The 16,898-nt window shown below is 42.6% G+C and overlaps 2 protein-coding genes across 3 annotated transcripts in view; both read right to left on the reverse strand.

The window, feature by feature from the left end:
- LOC139415082 (mitogen-activated protein kinase kinase kinase 5-like) overlaps positions 1-2,225 on the reverse strand; it is a 59,824-nt gene extending 57,599 nt beyond the window's left edge. The window contains exon 1 of one of the 2 annotated variants that reach the window (XR_011634930.1): positions 1,210-2,205. Coding sequence is in view for 1 of the 2 variants with exons in the window: in XM_071162862.1 (XP_071018963.1) it covers positions 1,210-1,624 (415 nt within the window). In the remaining variant the exon portion in view is untranslated. Of the gene's footprint in view, positions 1-1,209 lie in introns of both variants that reach the window. The other variant, XM_071162862.1, reaches the window with a different exon arrangement.
- Positions 2,226-10,307: 8,082 nt separating this feature from the next.
- Positions 10,308-13,164, reverse strand: LOC139415084 (CCN family member 2-like). Its single transcript, XM_071162863.1, has 5 exons — positions 12,877-13,164; positions 12,403-12,619; positions 12,023-12,277; positions 11,696-11,907; positions 10,308-11,569 (listed from the first exon to the last, which is right to left on the reverse strand). The coding sequence occupies exons 1-5, from the start codon at positions 12,934-12,936 to the stop codon at positions 11,273-11,275; spliced, it is 1,041 nt and encodes a 346-aa protein (XP_071018964.1). The 5' UTR covers positions 12,937-13,164; the 3' UTR covers positions 10,308-11,272.
- Between the last annotated feature and the right edge of the window lie 3,734 nt (positions 13,165-16,898).

A 16,898-nucleotide genomic window follows, 5' to 3' on the forward strand; every position in this document is an offset into this window, starting at 1 on the left:
AGCCAGTCTCCAGACCTGAACCCAATAGAAAATCTTTGGAGGGAGCTGAAAGTCCGTATTGCCCAGCGACAGCCCCAAAACCTGAAGGATCTGGAGAAGGTCTGTATGGAAGAGTGGGCCAAAATCCCTGCTGCAGTGTGTGTAAACCTGGTCAAGAACTACAGGAAACATATGATCTCTGTAATTGCAAACAAAGGTTTCTGTACCAAATATTAAGTTCTGCTTTTCGGATGTATCAAATACTTAAGCCATGCAATAATATGCAAATTAATGACTTTAAAAAATCATACAATGTGATTTTCTGGATTTTTGTTTTAGATTCCGTCTCTCACAGTTGAAGTGTACCTATGATAAAAATTACAGACCTCTACATGCTTTGTAAGTAGGAAAACCTGCAAAATCGGCAGTGTATCAAATACTTGTTCTCCCCACTGTATATATATATATATTTTACAAATCAATACTTGAAGTCAAACATAGATGTAATATCATCCAAAAATAATATTGCAATATGTAATGATCAATCCCCCCCCCCCCCCCCCCCCCCAATCATCACTAATGGGCAAGGAGGGAAATGTACTTTAGTTTAAGTCAAAAGGTTCAGTTTACTTCTGGAGTGTAATGGAAATTTGAACCTCCACCCAAACTAAGCAAAACAATCCATGATGCTCCCTAGCCTCACTTCTAGGGGCACATAATGGTAAAGGAAAATGTGTGTGGGAAAATTATCCCCCTTCCCCACTTTGTGGAGCAAATGAGACATTCCCCCATTGAGACTCTCTAGTGCTCAATGGACTCCAGGTTGACAAATGGCTAGGCTATAGGCATTGTGAAAAGAAGTAGGCTGGGGAAAGTAGTTAATTTAATACTTCTAAACATTGACTTGTAAAACCAGTCACACAATCTTATGTGCAGTTTTCTGTGTGCTCATGGCAACCACAATAGAAGCCCCATTAGAGACAACTGGTGTGGCATGTGGATTAATGTGCATGGGCCCATTCCCACCCACTGCAATGGATATAGAACAGTAGTGAACCTGTTCTACTTTGGTGATATATGGTATGTGTTGTAGGCTGGGGTTTGATGGTTGGAGTTTGATTCAGAAGAATAGACAATGACAAAGGTATATTTGTTTTGATTCTGATAGTTTGAGGGCAACACAATCAATAGCCCATCACATACATGCTGCATGTCACCACCACCTCGTACCTGCATTATAGAACTGGTCAAGCACACACGTCTCTCCAAAGTCGATCTTTCCAAAGTGTATGATTTCCAGTTTACTTCCCACTGAGTCGCACGCGTCTTTCAGGCAATGCAGGGCCATGTTCTCTGCGGTGTGCGGCTGAGTGAGCTCGCTGTTGACGACATATGCCACCGTGACAGCCCTGCTTTTACATTTCACCGTAGACAACAAGCCGCCACTGTCCTTCGGGCAGCTCAGAATATTAGGAATGATGCTTCCGCTGACCACCGAGTCGTGCCAGAATGTCCCAGCGTCGGGAATGGGGGCACCGCTCACGCTGTCTTCCCGGGGGCCAGCAGAGTCCCCGCAGGCACCCCCAGGGCCCGAGCCAGGACCAAAGGAGGGAACCGACAATGATATCCCTTCATCTTGACTCATTTTTTCTATGTCGGTTTTGGTTGACAATCACTCTTATGTGTTCTTATGGATCCTCAGTTGCTCGACATCCCCATACATCCAAAGTCAACATTACGCACGTTTCCTCACATACATTCTATGCACAAAGCATGCAAGATATTTCAACACAGGTAAACAGTCTGGTGATATGGATCCACCTCCTGTATATTCATGTCTGGTTTCGCATGAAATTGTGCAATCTGCAGTAATAAACCAAGATAGTGGGCACTACAACCATTGAAAATCAGTGTTACTGTTAAGTCACGACACATATGCTACTCATATACAGCTAACGATCCTATGGCAAGGAACAGTTACCACTGAATTGTAACATTCTTGTGCATCTCGAAATCGACTCTTCATAGTTTCCGAAGTTAAGCACGAGCGCAGGTTGCAATGGTTACAAACCGACGGTGAGCTTGTTGGTAGATCCACCGTTCTAGGAAGCAGATCAGGGTTGTGTGCAGCACCGCAATAATTTAGAAATAATGCACATAGAATAATTCATGCCAACAAGACAATTATATCCAGTCCCCGAACCTGCCCTATTTCCACTATTATCTTCCCTGCAAAAGCACACGCACACTGGGTGGAGGTTGAGCGTTGTTTACGGGCGGTGACATGACCAAATTTGGAACAGTTGGCGCGTATTCCCCGTTAAAGCCACAGTCTGCATTTTTTCCAGTAAGAATAAGATTTACAGCAATTTGAACTAATGAACACTCTCCTTGATTTTGAGGTAAATGACTTAAAAACAGGCCTGATTAGAATACTACAAGTATATTACCTTATCATCCATCAATGTTCTTGTAAACACATTATAAATTCAAATCATCTAAAAAATAATACTGCTGCTCTCATGGAATGTCATTCATATACATCACAGTAATCGCTGGCTACAGTATTTGATTTGCACGTGAACATTACACTTGGTCCTAGTATTATCACTACACCAGAATTTTTACTTCGATACCGATACCAGGTTTAGTATCACGATACTCAATACCACTACGATTCTCAATACCAAAGTGATACCAAAACAATACCAACACAATACCAAGATTAAAAAAACAATAAATAAGGTGTGTTAGCCAAAGTCTCAGAATGGTACTTGATCCAGACATATATTTTGAGCTCAATATCATTACATTTAAAAAAAGTGTGAATGAATGCATTATTAAATTAATAAATTATACAATCACACAATCAATTTGACTGTTTTTTTTTTTTTTTAAATATTTTTTTACCAATATAACTACATACCATAATGGTAATAATTGATTTGAATGATAATCTGTAGTCTATTGATACATTGGTTAAATCAAGATTTAGTCTGGCCTATTTACAATACAGGTGAATGCATATTCAATATTTATTGAGTTTGTTTGGACTGATTTCATGGGGCTACAGATGAAAAACAATATGCTTTCCTTACATTTGGGACATATTTTAATGTACCGATCAACAGCATTTGCATAGAAGAAGCAATCTCGTATTTTATAAAAGAGTGCTGCTGTGTCTTTAAGACCCATGACATCATTCACACACGCACTCAGTTCGAGCCTTGAGCAAAGATGATCCATAGAGATAGATAGAGGACTCATCTTTATGTTTGTGCCATTATAGTGTCTGTGACAGCATGGACAGCGCCAGTGAGGCTACAACCCATAGGGATCCCCACACAGTTGATTACTTTCAAAGATATTTATAACTAACCCAAGATAGTTTATCTGTGTTGTTTACAGTGGGAGCAAATGAAGCATAGTGAAATTGATATAATGGCACCGGAGGGGATGGCTGCCAATTTATGGGCTCCTAACCAACTATGCTATTTTGTTTGCTTTTTTGCATTGTTTGTAACTTATTTTGTACGTAATGTTGCTGCTACCGTCTCTTATGACCAAAAAGACCTTCTGGATATCAGAACAGCGATTACCTTTTGAGGATCTAAGGACCCATGCCAAATCTTTTCAGTCTCCTGAGGGGGAATAAGCGTTGTCGTGTCCTCTTCATGACTGTCTTGGTGTGTTTTGACCATGACCGTTTGTTGGTGATGTGGACACCAAGGAACTTGAAGTTCTCAACCTGCTCCACTACAGCCCCGTTGATGAGAATCTTATTTGGTCCCATTAAATTGGTCTAAAGCTTCTTAGTTTACAATTCAGTGATGGGTCCCTTTTGTAGGCATGTGGATCAATTTCCAACTGAGTTGGGCTCTCAATTTACTGTTGAGAGTTAGAATAGTAGCGGTGGGGAACCGTAACAGCCTTCTACACCTTCAGATCAGGCCTAAGGATTTCTAGTTTTTTCTTTAAATATAAATGTAGTATTTTCTATAATTAAAATTATATTCTGATTTCATCTCTTCAGTTTGTGTTGGAAAGGGAAGGGTTAACACTGAAGTGAAAAAAAATATCCAATCAATATTTTTCTTTGGTGGTGTCTGGGGAGAAAAATCTAGCTAGCTAAATCAGCCATTGGCTAGGCCCTCAGAAGCTAAACTGAAAACATCTCCCATTCAACTGCATTAGGGCATAGTTGTGGAGTGACTGTGAAATCAACCAACCACATTTTTAACTTGCAATGGGTGGGATGGTGTTTAAAATAATGTTGTTGTTTTTTACTTTCTGACTTCTGCCGTTTCTAAGGCCTACATGCAAAGCATGTCACTCCTGAGAGCACAGCTCTAATTAAATTACATTAGGTTACCCACAGAAGCAGGCCAACCGATGCAAAATGCATAAATATGCACCTATTCAATAATATCAATACCTTCTGTATTTGTGTGTTTTGCATAGGTTGTCCTGCTTTTTTCTTTTGTTTATTTAAGTAGGAAAGTCAGCTAAAAATACATTCTTATTTTCAATGACAGCTTAGGAACTGTGAGCTAACTGCCTTGTTCAGGGGCAGAATGACAAATCTTTACCTTGTCAGCTTGGGGATTTGATCTTCCAACCTTTGAGTTACCAGTCCAATGCTGCAACCACTAAGCTCCCTGCTCCCCTGCTGCCCTATCATTCTGTTGGTAACCTAATGTAATTTAATCATTCAATAAGGCCATCCAATGTTTTGGGTTCCTAAATGCTACTGCCATATAGTGGTTCATTTGGGACTAAGAAGGTTAGGTTTGGATATAGCTGTATGTAGGCACAAGTGGCTGTAAAATGAGACTAGGTAATAGCCGGTATTGCACTACAGATTTCAGATGTCTATATGTGTAGGCCTATACATTTTTGATTTGTTATTGCATGACCTAATGTCATTTCTATCAAATCTAAGTAAGCGTACTAAGTAAAACACCACAACAACTGGTAAGTAGACTTACTAAGTAAAACACTACAACAACAATTTTTTTATTTTACTAGGCAAGTCAGTTACGAACACATTCTTATTTTCAATGACAGCCTAGGAACAGTGGGTTAACTGCCTGTTCAGGAGCAGAACGACAGATTTGTACCTTGTCAGCTCAGGGATTTGAACTTGCAGCCTTTACGGCTACTAGTCCAACGCTCTAACCACTAGGCTACTCTGCCACCCCTTAGTAAGTAGACTTACTAAGTAAAACACCACAACAACTGGTAAGTAGACAACTGGTAAGTAGACTTACTATGTAAAACATCATAACAACTGGTAAGCAGACTTACTAAGTAAAACACCACAATAACTGATAGGTAGGCTTACTAAGTAAAACACCACAATAACTGATAGGTAGGCTTACTCAGTAAAACACCACAACAACTGGTAATGTACGGTGCTTTATTTCAACCTGTAATTCCTGCAAAATATACATATTGAGAGCAACAAATAAATAGGTTTTGTATCACATTCCATTCATTACTTTATTTCCCTGCACCTCAAACTTCCCCTAGACTATTTCCTTCCTCCTCATAATACTAGACCCTCATTTGGGCAGAGGGGGACCCCTTGTGGTCATTGTAGCCTACCCGTGTGGTTCCATATGATTTGCCTACCTTCAAGCAAAATATAATTCATAGGGGGTCTATATGGGATTTTAAAATAGCTCCCTTGTGAAATGTTGCTACCTTATTTACATTTAGCTTCAAAGAGATCCTTGAGATGTTCTATTACAACTGTTACAACTGTTGGATCTAGGAACACAAGCATTTCACTTCACCCACAATAACATCTGCTAAATATGTGTATGTGACCAATACAATTTGATATTATTTGATTTGTTTATTCTGACATCATCACAACTGAGAGACAAAAACTCAAGAACTTAGCATGTCTAGGTGAATACCTCAGGTCTTTGAATAGACACTGGGGGGTAGTACAGGCACATTTTAAACCCAGCATCCAGGGACAATGAAGGAAGTGTAAAATGCATGAGCGTTTAGAGAGCTACAAGGGAGAGAATTCTGGAGGGAAAACGTTTACTACAGATGAAGCACTTTGTTCAAATCATGAGGTACTATTAAAGGGAATTTAATATTTTCACTTACTTTTGAGTTTACATCTGGCCTGATCCATTTTTTTATCTTCCACGTGTGATATCCGATAATCTAACTAGCCTACGGCCTATGTTATCAAAGTTAAAGCCTTTTCAATACCATTGATAAAACATAACACACTATATTGTTGATATAAATGTCTCACACTTTAGTCACCCCCCAACAACAACACGAGCCAGACTAAGGCTAAATTCAGTCAAGATTATTTTTTTAAAGCAAATAAGTAGATGAAAAGAGCCCTTTGTGGAAAGTCTGAGGGGGATTTACAAGTTTTAGACCCAATGGCTCTTTCATTTCTTCTGGAAAACAACCAAAGACCCTGCTAATCAGTGACAGGAAAAGGATTTGTGTTAATCAGCCAATCACTGTAAATGTTTTTGTGGCTTATCTTTTGGTATGAGGTAAGTCCCATTTCCCGATCACCATCATAGGTGTCTGTGTTGTCTTAGATGTTTACCCAGGACCAGTTCAGTGTGATGTGAGTTTCCCCAGTGACGGGACACTGATAGTGAGTGTTAAAGCACAACCTATTGGGCGTACCACGTCATTTCAACGTGGAAATGTGGGTCATTTTTCTTTGAGAGGTTGATCAATGAGTTTTCAACCTTTATTCACCCACTCAAAAAGACAGCCAGAAGTTTGTTGAATTCCCAATGTCTTATCACTATGTTTCAACCATCTAAAAGCACAAGTTTAGTTGTCATCTCAAATCATTTTCAACCATTTAAAAGCACAGCGAAGTTCAAACGGGAATACAATGTCAGATATTTTGTATTTAAAAAACAGTTTAATATGTTATCACTGTGCTTCATCAAATACTGCAACCAAATGACCTGGATTATAGTTCTTGTAGAGATTACATTAAAAGTACATAGTGCAAGTGATCAGTACCGTTCGAGATTCTGCACAGATATTTATACTGTGAAGATCTCCACAGACCTGCGACCTTTGCATGTTATTTTCAATATGCACACTTTCTAGGATTACTTAATAAGACTTTTATAGTTACAGTAACCTCAAAATGTGGCCACGGATGAGTTAATCATTTTAAGGTTTAATAAAAACAGTGACATTAGTTTGTAAGATAGCCTTACCTTTAGGCTATTTACTGTATTCCAAAAGTCATATCGAATTGTTTTAGGTTGACAACGCAACTAAATATCAACATTTGAAAGACATGTATATTTTGTGCCACTGACATAGTCTGACTAACTTTAAATAAAGTTTGATTTAATTTAGCCCAATTCTTTAACTTATATTGTTAGTTGAAATTGAGACGTGAATCCAACATATTCATTACTAAGATGATCAAATTTGACATCAATCAAAGCTTGAAGAGCTAGTCCTATTTGTATTGTCTACTTTTAGTTGACTTCGCAAATGCTATATAGGCCGAAATAGCATCACACCATTGATCATATAGGACATAGAGTATGGTAACATTTAATCTACTCTGTTAAACCTGCCCTTTGGAATGACTTCGATAGCAACAGTGAATCTATGTAGTTATCAGGAAATCCAGTGGGAGATGCTGCCCAACCCATTGTTTTTGTTCTGATAGTGGATATAACGTTGAAGATCTGACATTGTTTCAAAGGTACAAATTTAACATATTTCATACAAGGGTTGTCCGTGTTGAAAATTGGTTACCATCATTCTGTGGTTGAAATTTCACAACTTTTTGCAAATCCAATGTATTTTCCTCATAGATTCCACATCACAATATGTTGACAAATTATGTTGAAACAGCATTGATTCAACCAGTTTGTTCCCAGTGGGAAGGATGACAGTAAGGCTGCGTTTACGCAGGCAGACCAATTCTGATCTTTTCCCACAAATTAATCCAATCAAATCAAATTGATCTATAAAGCCCTTTTTTTCATCAGCAGATGTCACAAAGTGCTTATACAGAAACCCAGCCAAAAACCACAAACAGCAAGCAATGCAGATGTAGAAGCACGGTGACTAAGAAAAACTCCCTAGAAAGGCAGGAAGAAACCTAGAGAGGAACCAGGCTCTGAGGGGTGGCCAATCCTCTTCTGGCTGTGTTGGGTGGAGATTATAAGAGTACCTGATCGTTCTTCAAGATCTTCAAACGTTCATACTGTAGATGACCAGCAGGGTCAAATAACTATCACAGTGATTGTAGAGGGTGCAACAGGTCAGCACCTCAGGAGTAAATGTCAGTTGGTTTTTCATAGGTTGAGACAGCAGGTGCAATAGAGAGAGAGGGACGGGGGTCGAAAACAGCAGGTCTGGGACAAGGTAGCACATCCGGTGAACAGTTCAGGGTGCCATAGCCACATGCAAAACAGCAGAAACTGTATCAGTAGCATGGCCAGGTGGACTGGGGGACTGGGGACAGCCAGGAGTCATCAGGCCAGGTAGTCCTGAGGCATGGTCCTAGGGTTCAGGCCCTCCTCCTCCGAGAGAGAGAGATTAGAGCGAGCATACTTAAGTTCCCACAGTACACCAGATAGGACAGACTGACCCTAGCGTCTCGGCACATAGAATATTGCAGCATAGACACTGGAGGCCAATACAGGGGGGGTCAGGGGACACTGTGGCCCTGTCTGACAATACCCCTGGACAGGGCCAACCAGGCAGGATATAACCCCACCCACTTTGCCAAAGCACAGCCCCGACACCACGAGAGGGATATCAACAGACCACCAACTTACTACCCTGAGACAAGGTTTAGTATAGCCCACAAAGATCTCCACCACACGAGCCCGTGGGGGCGCAAAACTGGACAATAAGATCATGTCAGTGACTCAGCCCACTCAAGTCGAGTACAGCGAAAAAAACCTGGCACGACGAGACGCACCCCTCCTAGGGACGGCATGGAAGAGCACCAGTAAGCCAGTGACTCAGCCCCTGCAATAGGGTCAGAGGCAAAGAATCCCAGTGGAGAGAGGGGAGCCCACCAAGCAGAGACAGCAAGGGCAGTTCGTCACTCCAGTGCCTTGCCGTTCACCTTCGCACCCATGGGCCAGTCTACACTCAATCATAGGACCTACTGAAGTGATAAGTCTTCAATAAAGACTTAAATGTCGAGAACGAGTCTGCGTCTCTCACATGGATAGGCAGACCATTCTGTAAAAATTGAGCTCTATAGGAGAAAGCGCTGCCTCCAGCTGTTTGCTTAGAAATTCTAGGGACAATAAGGAGGCTTGCGTCTTGTCACCGTAGCGTACGTGTAGTACAGGAGGCTGCTGAGGGGAGGATGGCTCATAATAATGTCTAGAACGGAGTGAATGGCATCAATTACATGGATACCAGTCCACTTCAGCTATTACCACAAGCCCATCCTCCCCAATTAAGGTGCCACCAACCTCCTGTGAAGTGTGTGTACGGCAGGACCAAATTGGAGAGATACTGTAGGTAGGTGCAAGTCCATGTAATGCTTTGTAGGTTGTAAAACATCAGCCCTAGCCTTAACAGGAAGCCAGTGTAGAGAGGAGTAATATGATTTTGGTTCTTGTCAAGATTCTAGCAGCAGTATTAGCACTAACTGAAGTTTATTTAGTGCTTCATCCAGGTAGCAGAAGAGTAGAGCATTGCGGTAGTCTAATCTAGAAGTGTCAAAAGCATTGATTAGCTTTTCTGCCAAATGTTTTGAGAAAAATAAATCTGATTTTTGCAAATTTACGAAGATGTAAATTATGAATCTTTTGACCAACCGGATCAGCTCTTTTTCCAATAATTGTGCAAAAGATCAGAATTGGTCTGCTTGAGACTGCTCCTTTCCTCAGACACTGCCAGAGTCAGTTTCCTCAGTCTGCTGTCTGGTTAGTGTGTAAACACACGGGCAGGACAGGCAGCCTGCCGCTCCCTCCGTGCAGAGAATAGAGAACTCTAGAAAAACGTGTCGGACGTCTGCTGGTGTTGTGGCTAAAAAGTGAGACAGACTACACTTTAGGCTTAGAGACTGGGTGGTCTGACAAAGCATGGACCTGGACCACACACAATCCAATGAGTGGCATTTCAGTGGTCTGACTGCTGCTGTTGAACTGAAAGTGTTAACACAACTGCTGTGTAAAAAACATATTAGTGGTTGAAGTCATATGTTAAAGTTTGGGACAACATTGGGGTATGATGAGGGGAGCAGTTGTGTAGGGTAGGCTACATTTTCAAGCTCAGCTGGAACAACACACTGAAAGAGTGGAGCAAAGAAAGGAAGGAAGGCATCATGTTTATATAAAAAATATAATATTTTATTCCAAACTACAAAAGTGAAAACATGTAACTTCTTTGTCACACTTCTCAATAAAATATTATCAAAACTGTCACAGGAACAGTCAAACTCAGCAAATAAGCTATCAATAAACGTATTGAAGCAAGAGAAAAAAACAAAAACAAACGCTTTTTAACTTTAAATTAACTTCAACAACTGTACAACAATATGTACAACATTTACAGCATCAATAATATCTAAAAAAGGAATGAAGCTACAAATCCTCCAGTCTTTTTTTGACAAAATACAGATTCCTTCCTTGCAACCTGAATCAGTCAGTCAAAGTCAAACACCTCTTTTCTCAGTGCTGTGGCAAACCCTCAAAGCATGCACACTACGCTCCTTGTCTGGGAGGACGGTTGTTTTTCAGCATGGGATAAACCATGACCTGTCATTAACACTGCAACAGTCAGGCTCTGCAAACAGTGAACTATACACAAGGACACATTCAACTAGCACTCTGGTGCTGTAGCACTCTGGTGGGTAAAGGATTTAAGTGTCTCTACTACTGGGGTTAAAAGTTTTCACCCTTTGTTACTGCAAGTGCTCCGAGGTTGGAAACGGCCCAGTTAGTTGGATCCACACCACAGTTTAGGGAGAGGGGAACATGGCATCAGCCAATTTGTGACAACAACATAGGTTGTCACATAGTAGAACTATAGTGCAGTATTTTTCTTGGGGCCGCAGAGCAGCCCCCTTGTCTTTAGGGAAAGTGTCCCTAAACATACATCAATTTACTCATACATATATACATTGAATATACGCGTATAGGTTTCTGTCCTTGTACAAAATACAAAATTAGAAAATGAGGAAATAACAAACCAAAAGAAAAACAAATATTGTGCTGCGAGATGAGATGGATATCTGTTGGATTCAAGTTAAGAGTCATTGGTTGTTTTTGCTCTTTGGTGATGTAATTATTTACGCCATGTCTCCAAGCATCTTCTTGTAGTACATGGACTCGAAGATGTCGTTCTCGCCGGGGCAGTTGTAGTGGCACGCACAAGTCTTGATGAACATCATCTGCTTCTTCATGACCTGGCCGTCGGGGCACTTGAACTCCATGGGCAGGGTGGTGGTTCTGTGGGGGGTGCAGCAACGACCATCGGTGCACACGCCACAGAACTTGGGGCGGTAGGACTTGGTGGTGGTGCAGCCAGAGATCTCAAACTTCATGGGCTTGGACACTCTTGGTGTGCGGATGCATTTCTTTCCCTTCTGTAAGAGCAAAGCAAATTAAAACACAAACATTAGTGACCATTCCTTCATTCTTGATTAGAGGAAGTGTTTCTATTGTAGTGAATGGGTAGGCTAGTTTGGGTCATGGTTGAAGGATGTCTTTACCCTAATGCTTTGCTCCATGTGGGACTCGCAGGGCCTGACCATACACAGACGGGACTGTTTCTCCAGGCGGCACTCGCGGTTGTCATTGGTGACTCTGGTAGAGATGCCCAGGCCGCAGGTCTTAGAGCAGGCGCTCCACTCAGTGGTCTGGACCAGGCAGTTCTCCCTCATCATGGAGGGGTCAGGCCCGTAGGTCTCCTCCTCTCTGTAAGCTGCAGGCAGAGAAGGGGAAGTGACGTTAGACTCTTTATCCCCACACTCAAAAGCTGACCAGATTACATCACTACAATGTAACTGTATGTCCAAGTGTCTAAGACTGAGACTCACCAGCGAGAACAGAGCCCACAAAGCTGTTTGTGTGTTGGGGGGCATCGCACACCCACTCCTCGCAGCACTTCCCGGGCACTTTGACGCGGTGGGGCATGGGGCAGTCAGGGCTGGGCAGGCGGATGTCCATGCTGCACAGGGGCACACAGCCCACGGCACCGTCCAGGCACGTGCACTGGTATTTACAGCTGCTCTGGAAGGACTCTCCACTCCTGTACACCATCCCTCCGATCACACAGGTGGCGCCACCCTTAGCTGTGGGAGGCGGAGGATAAGAATAGAACGTCACATCTCCAGTCACACAAACAATAGCAGAGCAAAAAAAACATATATGAGTCAATGTACTATAACTACAAAGCAGCCTGTTGAGAGGGACTCACCTGTACAGACTCCGATGCGGCGGTTGATGGGGGAGCCAAATTCACAGAAGAGTCCTTTGTGGGGGTCACACACGTCCCTCTCTGTGCAGAACTCGCCCATCTGTTTGGCACACACCCTGCAGCAGCTGCAGGCATCGGGTACCAGGCTCACACCAGGAGGGCACTGTGGGGCTACATCGGGGCAACTACACTGCCCACTGCACTCCTGAGCCACAGCCTGAGGGGCAAAGAGATAGGAGCTCTGTTAGACCCAGATCACAATGTCACAACTACTAACATTACAGTACATCAACCCCAAGAGCTAGAGCATATAAAGCCTTATATAACTGTGTTAACAATATATCTATTTACATTTCAACTGCTGAAGTAATGGACTAGACATGCTGACACCTCATTGCGGTCTGTCTGGTACATGGTGCATTGACACAGCAATACAGATTCCATATAACTTAAGTCTCAGTAAAAGGGTCTTACCAGGTAGGAGAGAGTGATGCAGAAGAAAGAAATCAGTCTCATGTTCATTCCAGCAGACATTTTGCTTTTCTTAGTTTTTTTCTGAGTATCTTAGACAAAAATAAGTCTTCAGGTTCTGCAAAAGTCTTCCTTAGTCTCTTGCGAGTAGTTAAGGAGTTTGTCGTCGGATCGAGTAGATCTTGTAAGAAGTGTCTTGTTCTTGTTATTTTCTCAGTTGAGTTTAGCTTCAGTAGTATATCTGTTGCTGCTCTTGTTGCTCTCTCTTGGAGGAGGAGTTGTTCTGTTTCTGAAGCTAGGAGCTCTCCCTGCATTTATACACCCAGGGCTGCCGTGACGTGCCAATGGCTGAATGGAGTCCTGGACAAACATGGACATTCTTGGCATTCTTTCCTAGTTTCCTGCCCCCCTCTCTCTAGACCCCCCCATCCCGCATTCCTCCTGTCTGAAATCAAAGTGCTGTCACATATCAAAATAAAAGTGCAGTCTTGGCACTATCCCTCAACTTTCCTTTTTACGTGTAATCGGCTGTTGTGTTCTATCCCACAGAGACTGTAAACCTCCCCTGTTATTGGGAATAGCTGCCTTGCTGTTCTCCTAGCTCATCACACATGGATTCTTCACTAGTGACTACAAATACTTTCAATACCTATTCTTACAGGTGAATTTTATTTTCAAACAATGGGCTGTAGTGTAGTTCATGGCTGGATTTAGTCACTGTTACAAAACGGTACCATTATAAAATCCCTGTACACTTTCAGGGGTGTTTTTTGTTTGAAAGAAAACAACAGATTTCTGTCATTTTTTATTTAACCTTTATATATGCACTGAGTATACCAAATATTACTAACACCTTCTTAATATTGCGTTTTACTCCCCCCCCCCCCCCCCCCCTCCCCATTTTCCCTCAGGACAGCCTCAATTCATCAGGGCATGGACTATACAAGGTGTCGAAAGCGTTTCACAGGGATGTTGACTCCAATGCTTCCCACAGTTGTGTCAAGTTGTCTGGATGTCCGTTGGGTGGTGGGCCACTCTTGATACACACGGGAAGCTGTTGAGTGTGAAAAACCCAGCAGCGTTGCAGTTCTTGACACCAACTGGTGCGCCTGGCACCTACTATCATACCCCATTCAAAGGTACTTAAATATTTTGTCTTGCCCATTCACCCTCTGAATGGCACACATACACAATCCATGTCTCACATGTCTCAAGGCTTAAAATCCTTCTTTAACCTGTCTCACCCCTTTCATCTACACGGATTCAGGTGACATCAATAAGGGATCATAGCTTTCACCTGGATTCACCTGGTCAGTCTATGTCATGGAAAGAACAGGTGTCCTTAATGTTTTGTTTTGTATACACAGTGTATTAGATTTATGCAATATCCAATATCCACAAGTCTAATAAATCAGGGGTATTGGGATTTAATCAACCAAGTCCTTAAATGGGGGTTTGTATAAACTGTCTAGTTTACAGACTCTTTCTCAGAAGTTCAAGTCTTTGGTTTCAATCATATACTTTTTTATAGCCATGTGCTTTCACCTCAATAAGAAAGTTTAGTCCATGGACTTTAAAGCAAAGGTGTTTCACATTCCAGGTGTGGGATCCTATTTTGCTCCATCAGGCTCTAGACACTGCGCAGACTTGAGGATTGCAGGAAAGTGGCTAGACTCTTGGGTTTGTATATTTTTGATAAAAGGATCACACAAGCCCCAGACTCTCCACCTCAGTCTCATGAAAGGCAGCCCTGCTCCTCACCAGCCACCGAATCGGAAATGAAAAACTCCCAGAGAGAACTTGGAGCTGGAGGAATGCGCGGCTGCGCCAGCCGACATACTATTACTACATGCACACACCGACTGGGAGGAAGCGTGGCCTTATATGGGAATCTTCACTAGCAGCTTGTCTTTCCCTTTTTTTCCCATAGTGCTCTGAGCACACAGTACTGTAGGAGCTCTTCAGGGGCTGTACTGTCTGAAAAAGTTCTCTCTGGACAGTGTGTGACATGGTAATGTTCCCTGTCTGTCAATACAGATTAATTCGTGGCCAAGCAGAGGCTGCCAGTTCCTTAACCCCGTTGTGTCAAAATATTAGCAGTTTATTGCGTATTTGACTGTGTGCTCGATTTCCTGAACCAATAACAGTGTGGTGTGGCTTTCCATTGCAGTATTGGGTGTCTAGATGAACTGAACTCCCCTCCGCAGGGCAGTGTTCAATAAACCACTCTGTGTGAGGTAAAACTTAGCTGTCTATTAGCATCAGATTCCCTGTCTTAGGCTGTTGTCCTGGAGCTCTTAGTGCTCTCTCTCTCTGTCCCCCCCACACCTCTCCCTCTCTGTCCCTTTCTCCCCCCACCTCTCTCTCTCTGTCCCCCCCCCCTCTCTCCCCCTCTCCCCTCAGCCAGCGCCTGCTGGTGTACACCTTTTCCCTACGACATTCCTCACTCAATGGCACATAGGTAAATACTTTCAGGTCTGTTAACCTTTAATGTCATGCTCCCTGGTTTTCCATGGTGGCCAAAAGGGGTCTGAAACTCTAGCTTAAGCATGGCAAGTATTCCAAATTCAACATTCCACATTGGGTGCAGACAATAGCACAGCTATTTTCCCCTTTAGTGTCTGTACCCCCTTGAGGACAGGTATAGGTACAGTATGTATATCCCATGGGATCATGACTTAGAGATTCCACTGACCGCGAGTCCAATTTAGAATAAGTGACAGGGTGCTAAAGTTGGAGTGACAGGGAGATGTTAGCTAGGGTCAGAGGTCAAGAGCTGGTGACGTAATGGAAAGGATTCCACATTCAGTGTATATAAAGTAGCCAGCAGATATGTACTGTGGGATGTGGCAGACCTGACCATGTTACTAACCTTCCCATTACCTGTACGGAGGAGGGTGTTGTGGTTAAGTTGTTCCCATTAGCAAAAAATACAAACAGATATACACTTTCTGCCAAGGAGTAATTGTCTGCGCAGTGTGATTCCAGTTATCTCCATTCCACTGCCAAGTGCGTCCCAAATGGCACTACTTTTGACCAGATCGCTGCTGGTCCTGGTCAATAGTAGTGCACTATATAGGGAATAGGGCGTCATTTGGGACACAGCCTTTTCTGTTTGACATTTACGTAACTGTGTTCAAATTGCAAATGTTCTCTCTGAGGTATTCCATCTACAGTGCCTTCTGAAAGGATTCATACCCCTTGACTTTTTCCACATTTTGTTATGTTACAGCCTTATTCTAAAATGGATTAAATAATTTCCCCCCCCTCATCAATATACACACAATACCCAATAATGACAAAGCAAAAACTGTTTTTTAGAAATTATTCCAAATGTATAAAAAAAACAGAAATTTACATGAGTACTCAGACCATTTATTCAGTACTTTGTTGAATCACCTTTGTCAGTGATTACAGCATTAAGTCTTCTTGTGTATGACGCTACAAGCTTGGCACACCTGTATTTGGGGAGTTTCTCCCATTCTTCTCTGCAGATCCTCTCCAGCTCTGTCAAGTTGGATGGGGAGTGTTGCTGCACAGCTATTTTCAGGTCTCTCCAGAGATGTTCGATCAGGTTCAAGTCCGGGCTTTGGCCGGGCCACTCAAGGACATTCAGAGGCTTGTCCTGAAGCCACTCCTGCATTGTCTTGGCTGTGTGCTTAGGGTTGTTTTGTTGGAAGGTGAAGCTTCACTCCAGTCTTGGTCCTGAGCGCTCTGGAGCAGGTTTTCATCATGGATCTCTCTGTAGTTTGCTCCTTCCGTCTTTGCCTTAATCCTGACTAGTCTCCCAGTCCCTGCCGCTGAAAAACACCCCCACAGCATGATGATGCAACCACCATGCTTCACCGTAGGGATGGTGCCAGGTTTCCTCCAGACGTGATGCTTGGCATTCAGGCCAAAGAGTTAAATCTCGGCTCCATCAGGCCAGAGAATCTTCTTTCTCGTGGTCTGAGAGTCTTTAGGTGCCATTTGGCAAACTCAAAGCGGGCTATCATGTGCCTTTTACTGAGGAGTGGCTTCTGTCT

The sequence above is a fragment of the Oncorhynchus clarkii genome, chromosome 8 (genome assembly GCF_045791955.1).
Source record: "Oncorhynchus clarkii lewisi isolate Uvic-CL-2024 chromosome 8, UVic_Ocla_1.0, whole genome shotgun sequence".
Lineage (NCBI taxonomy): Eukaryota > Metazoa > Chordata > Actinopteri > Salmoniformes > Salmonidae > Oncorhynchus > Oncorhynchus clarkii.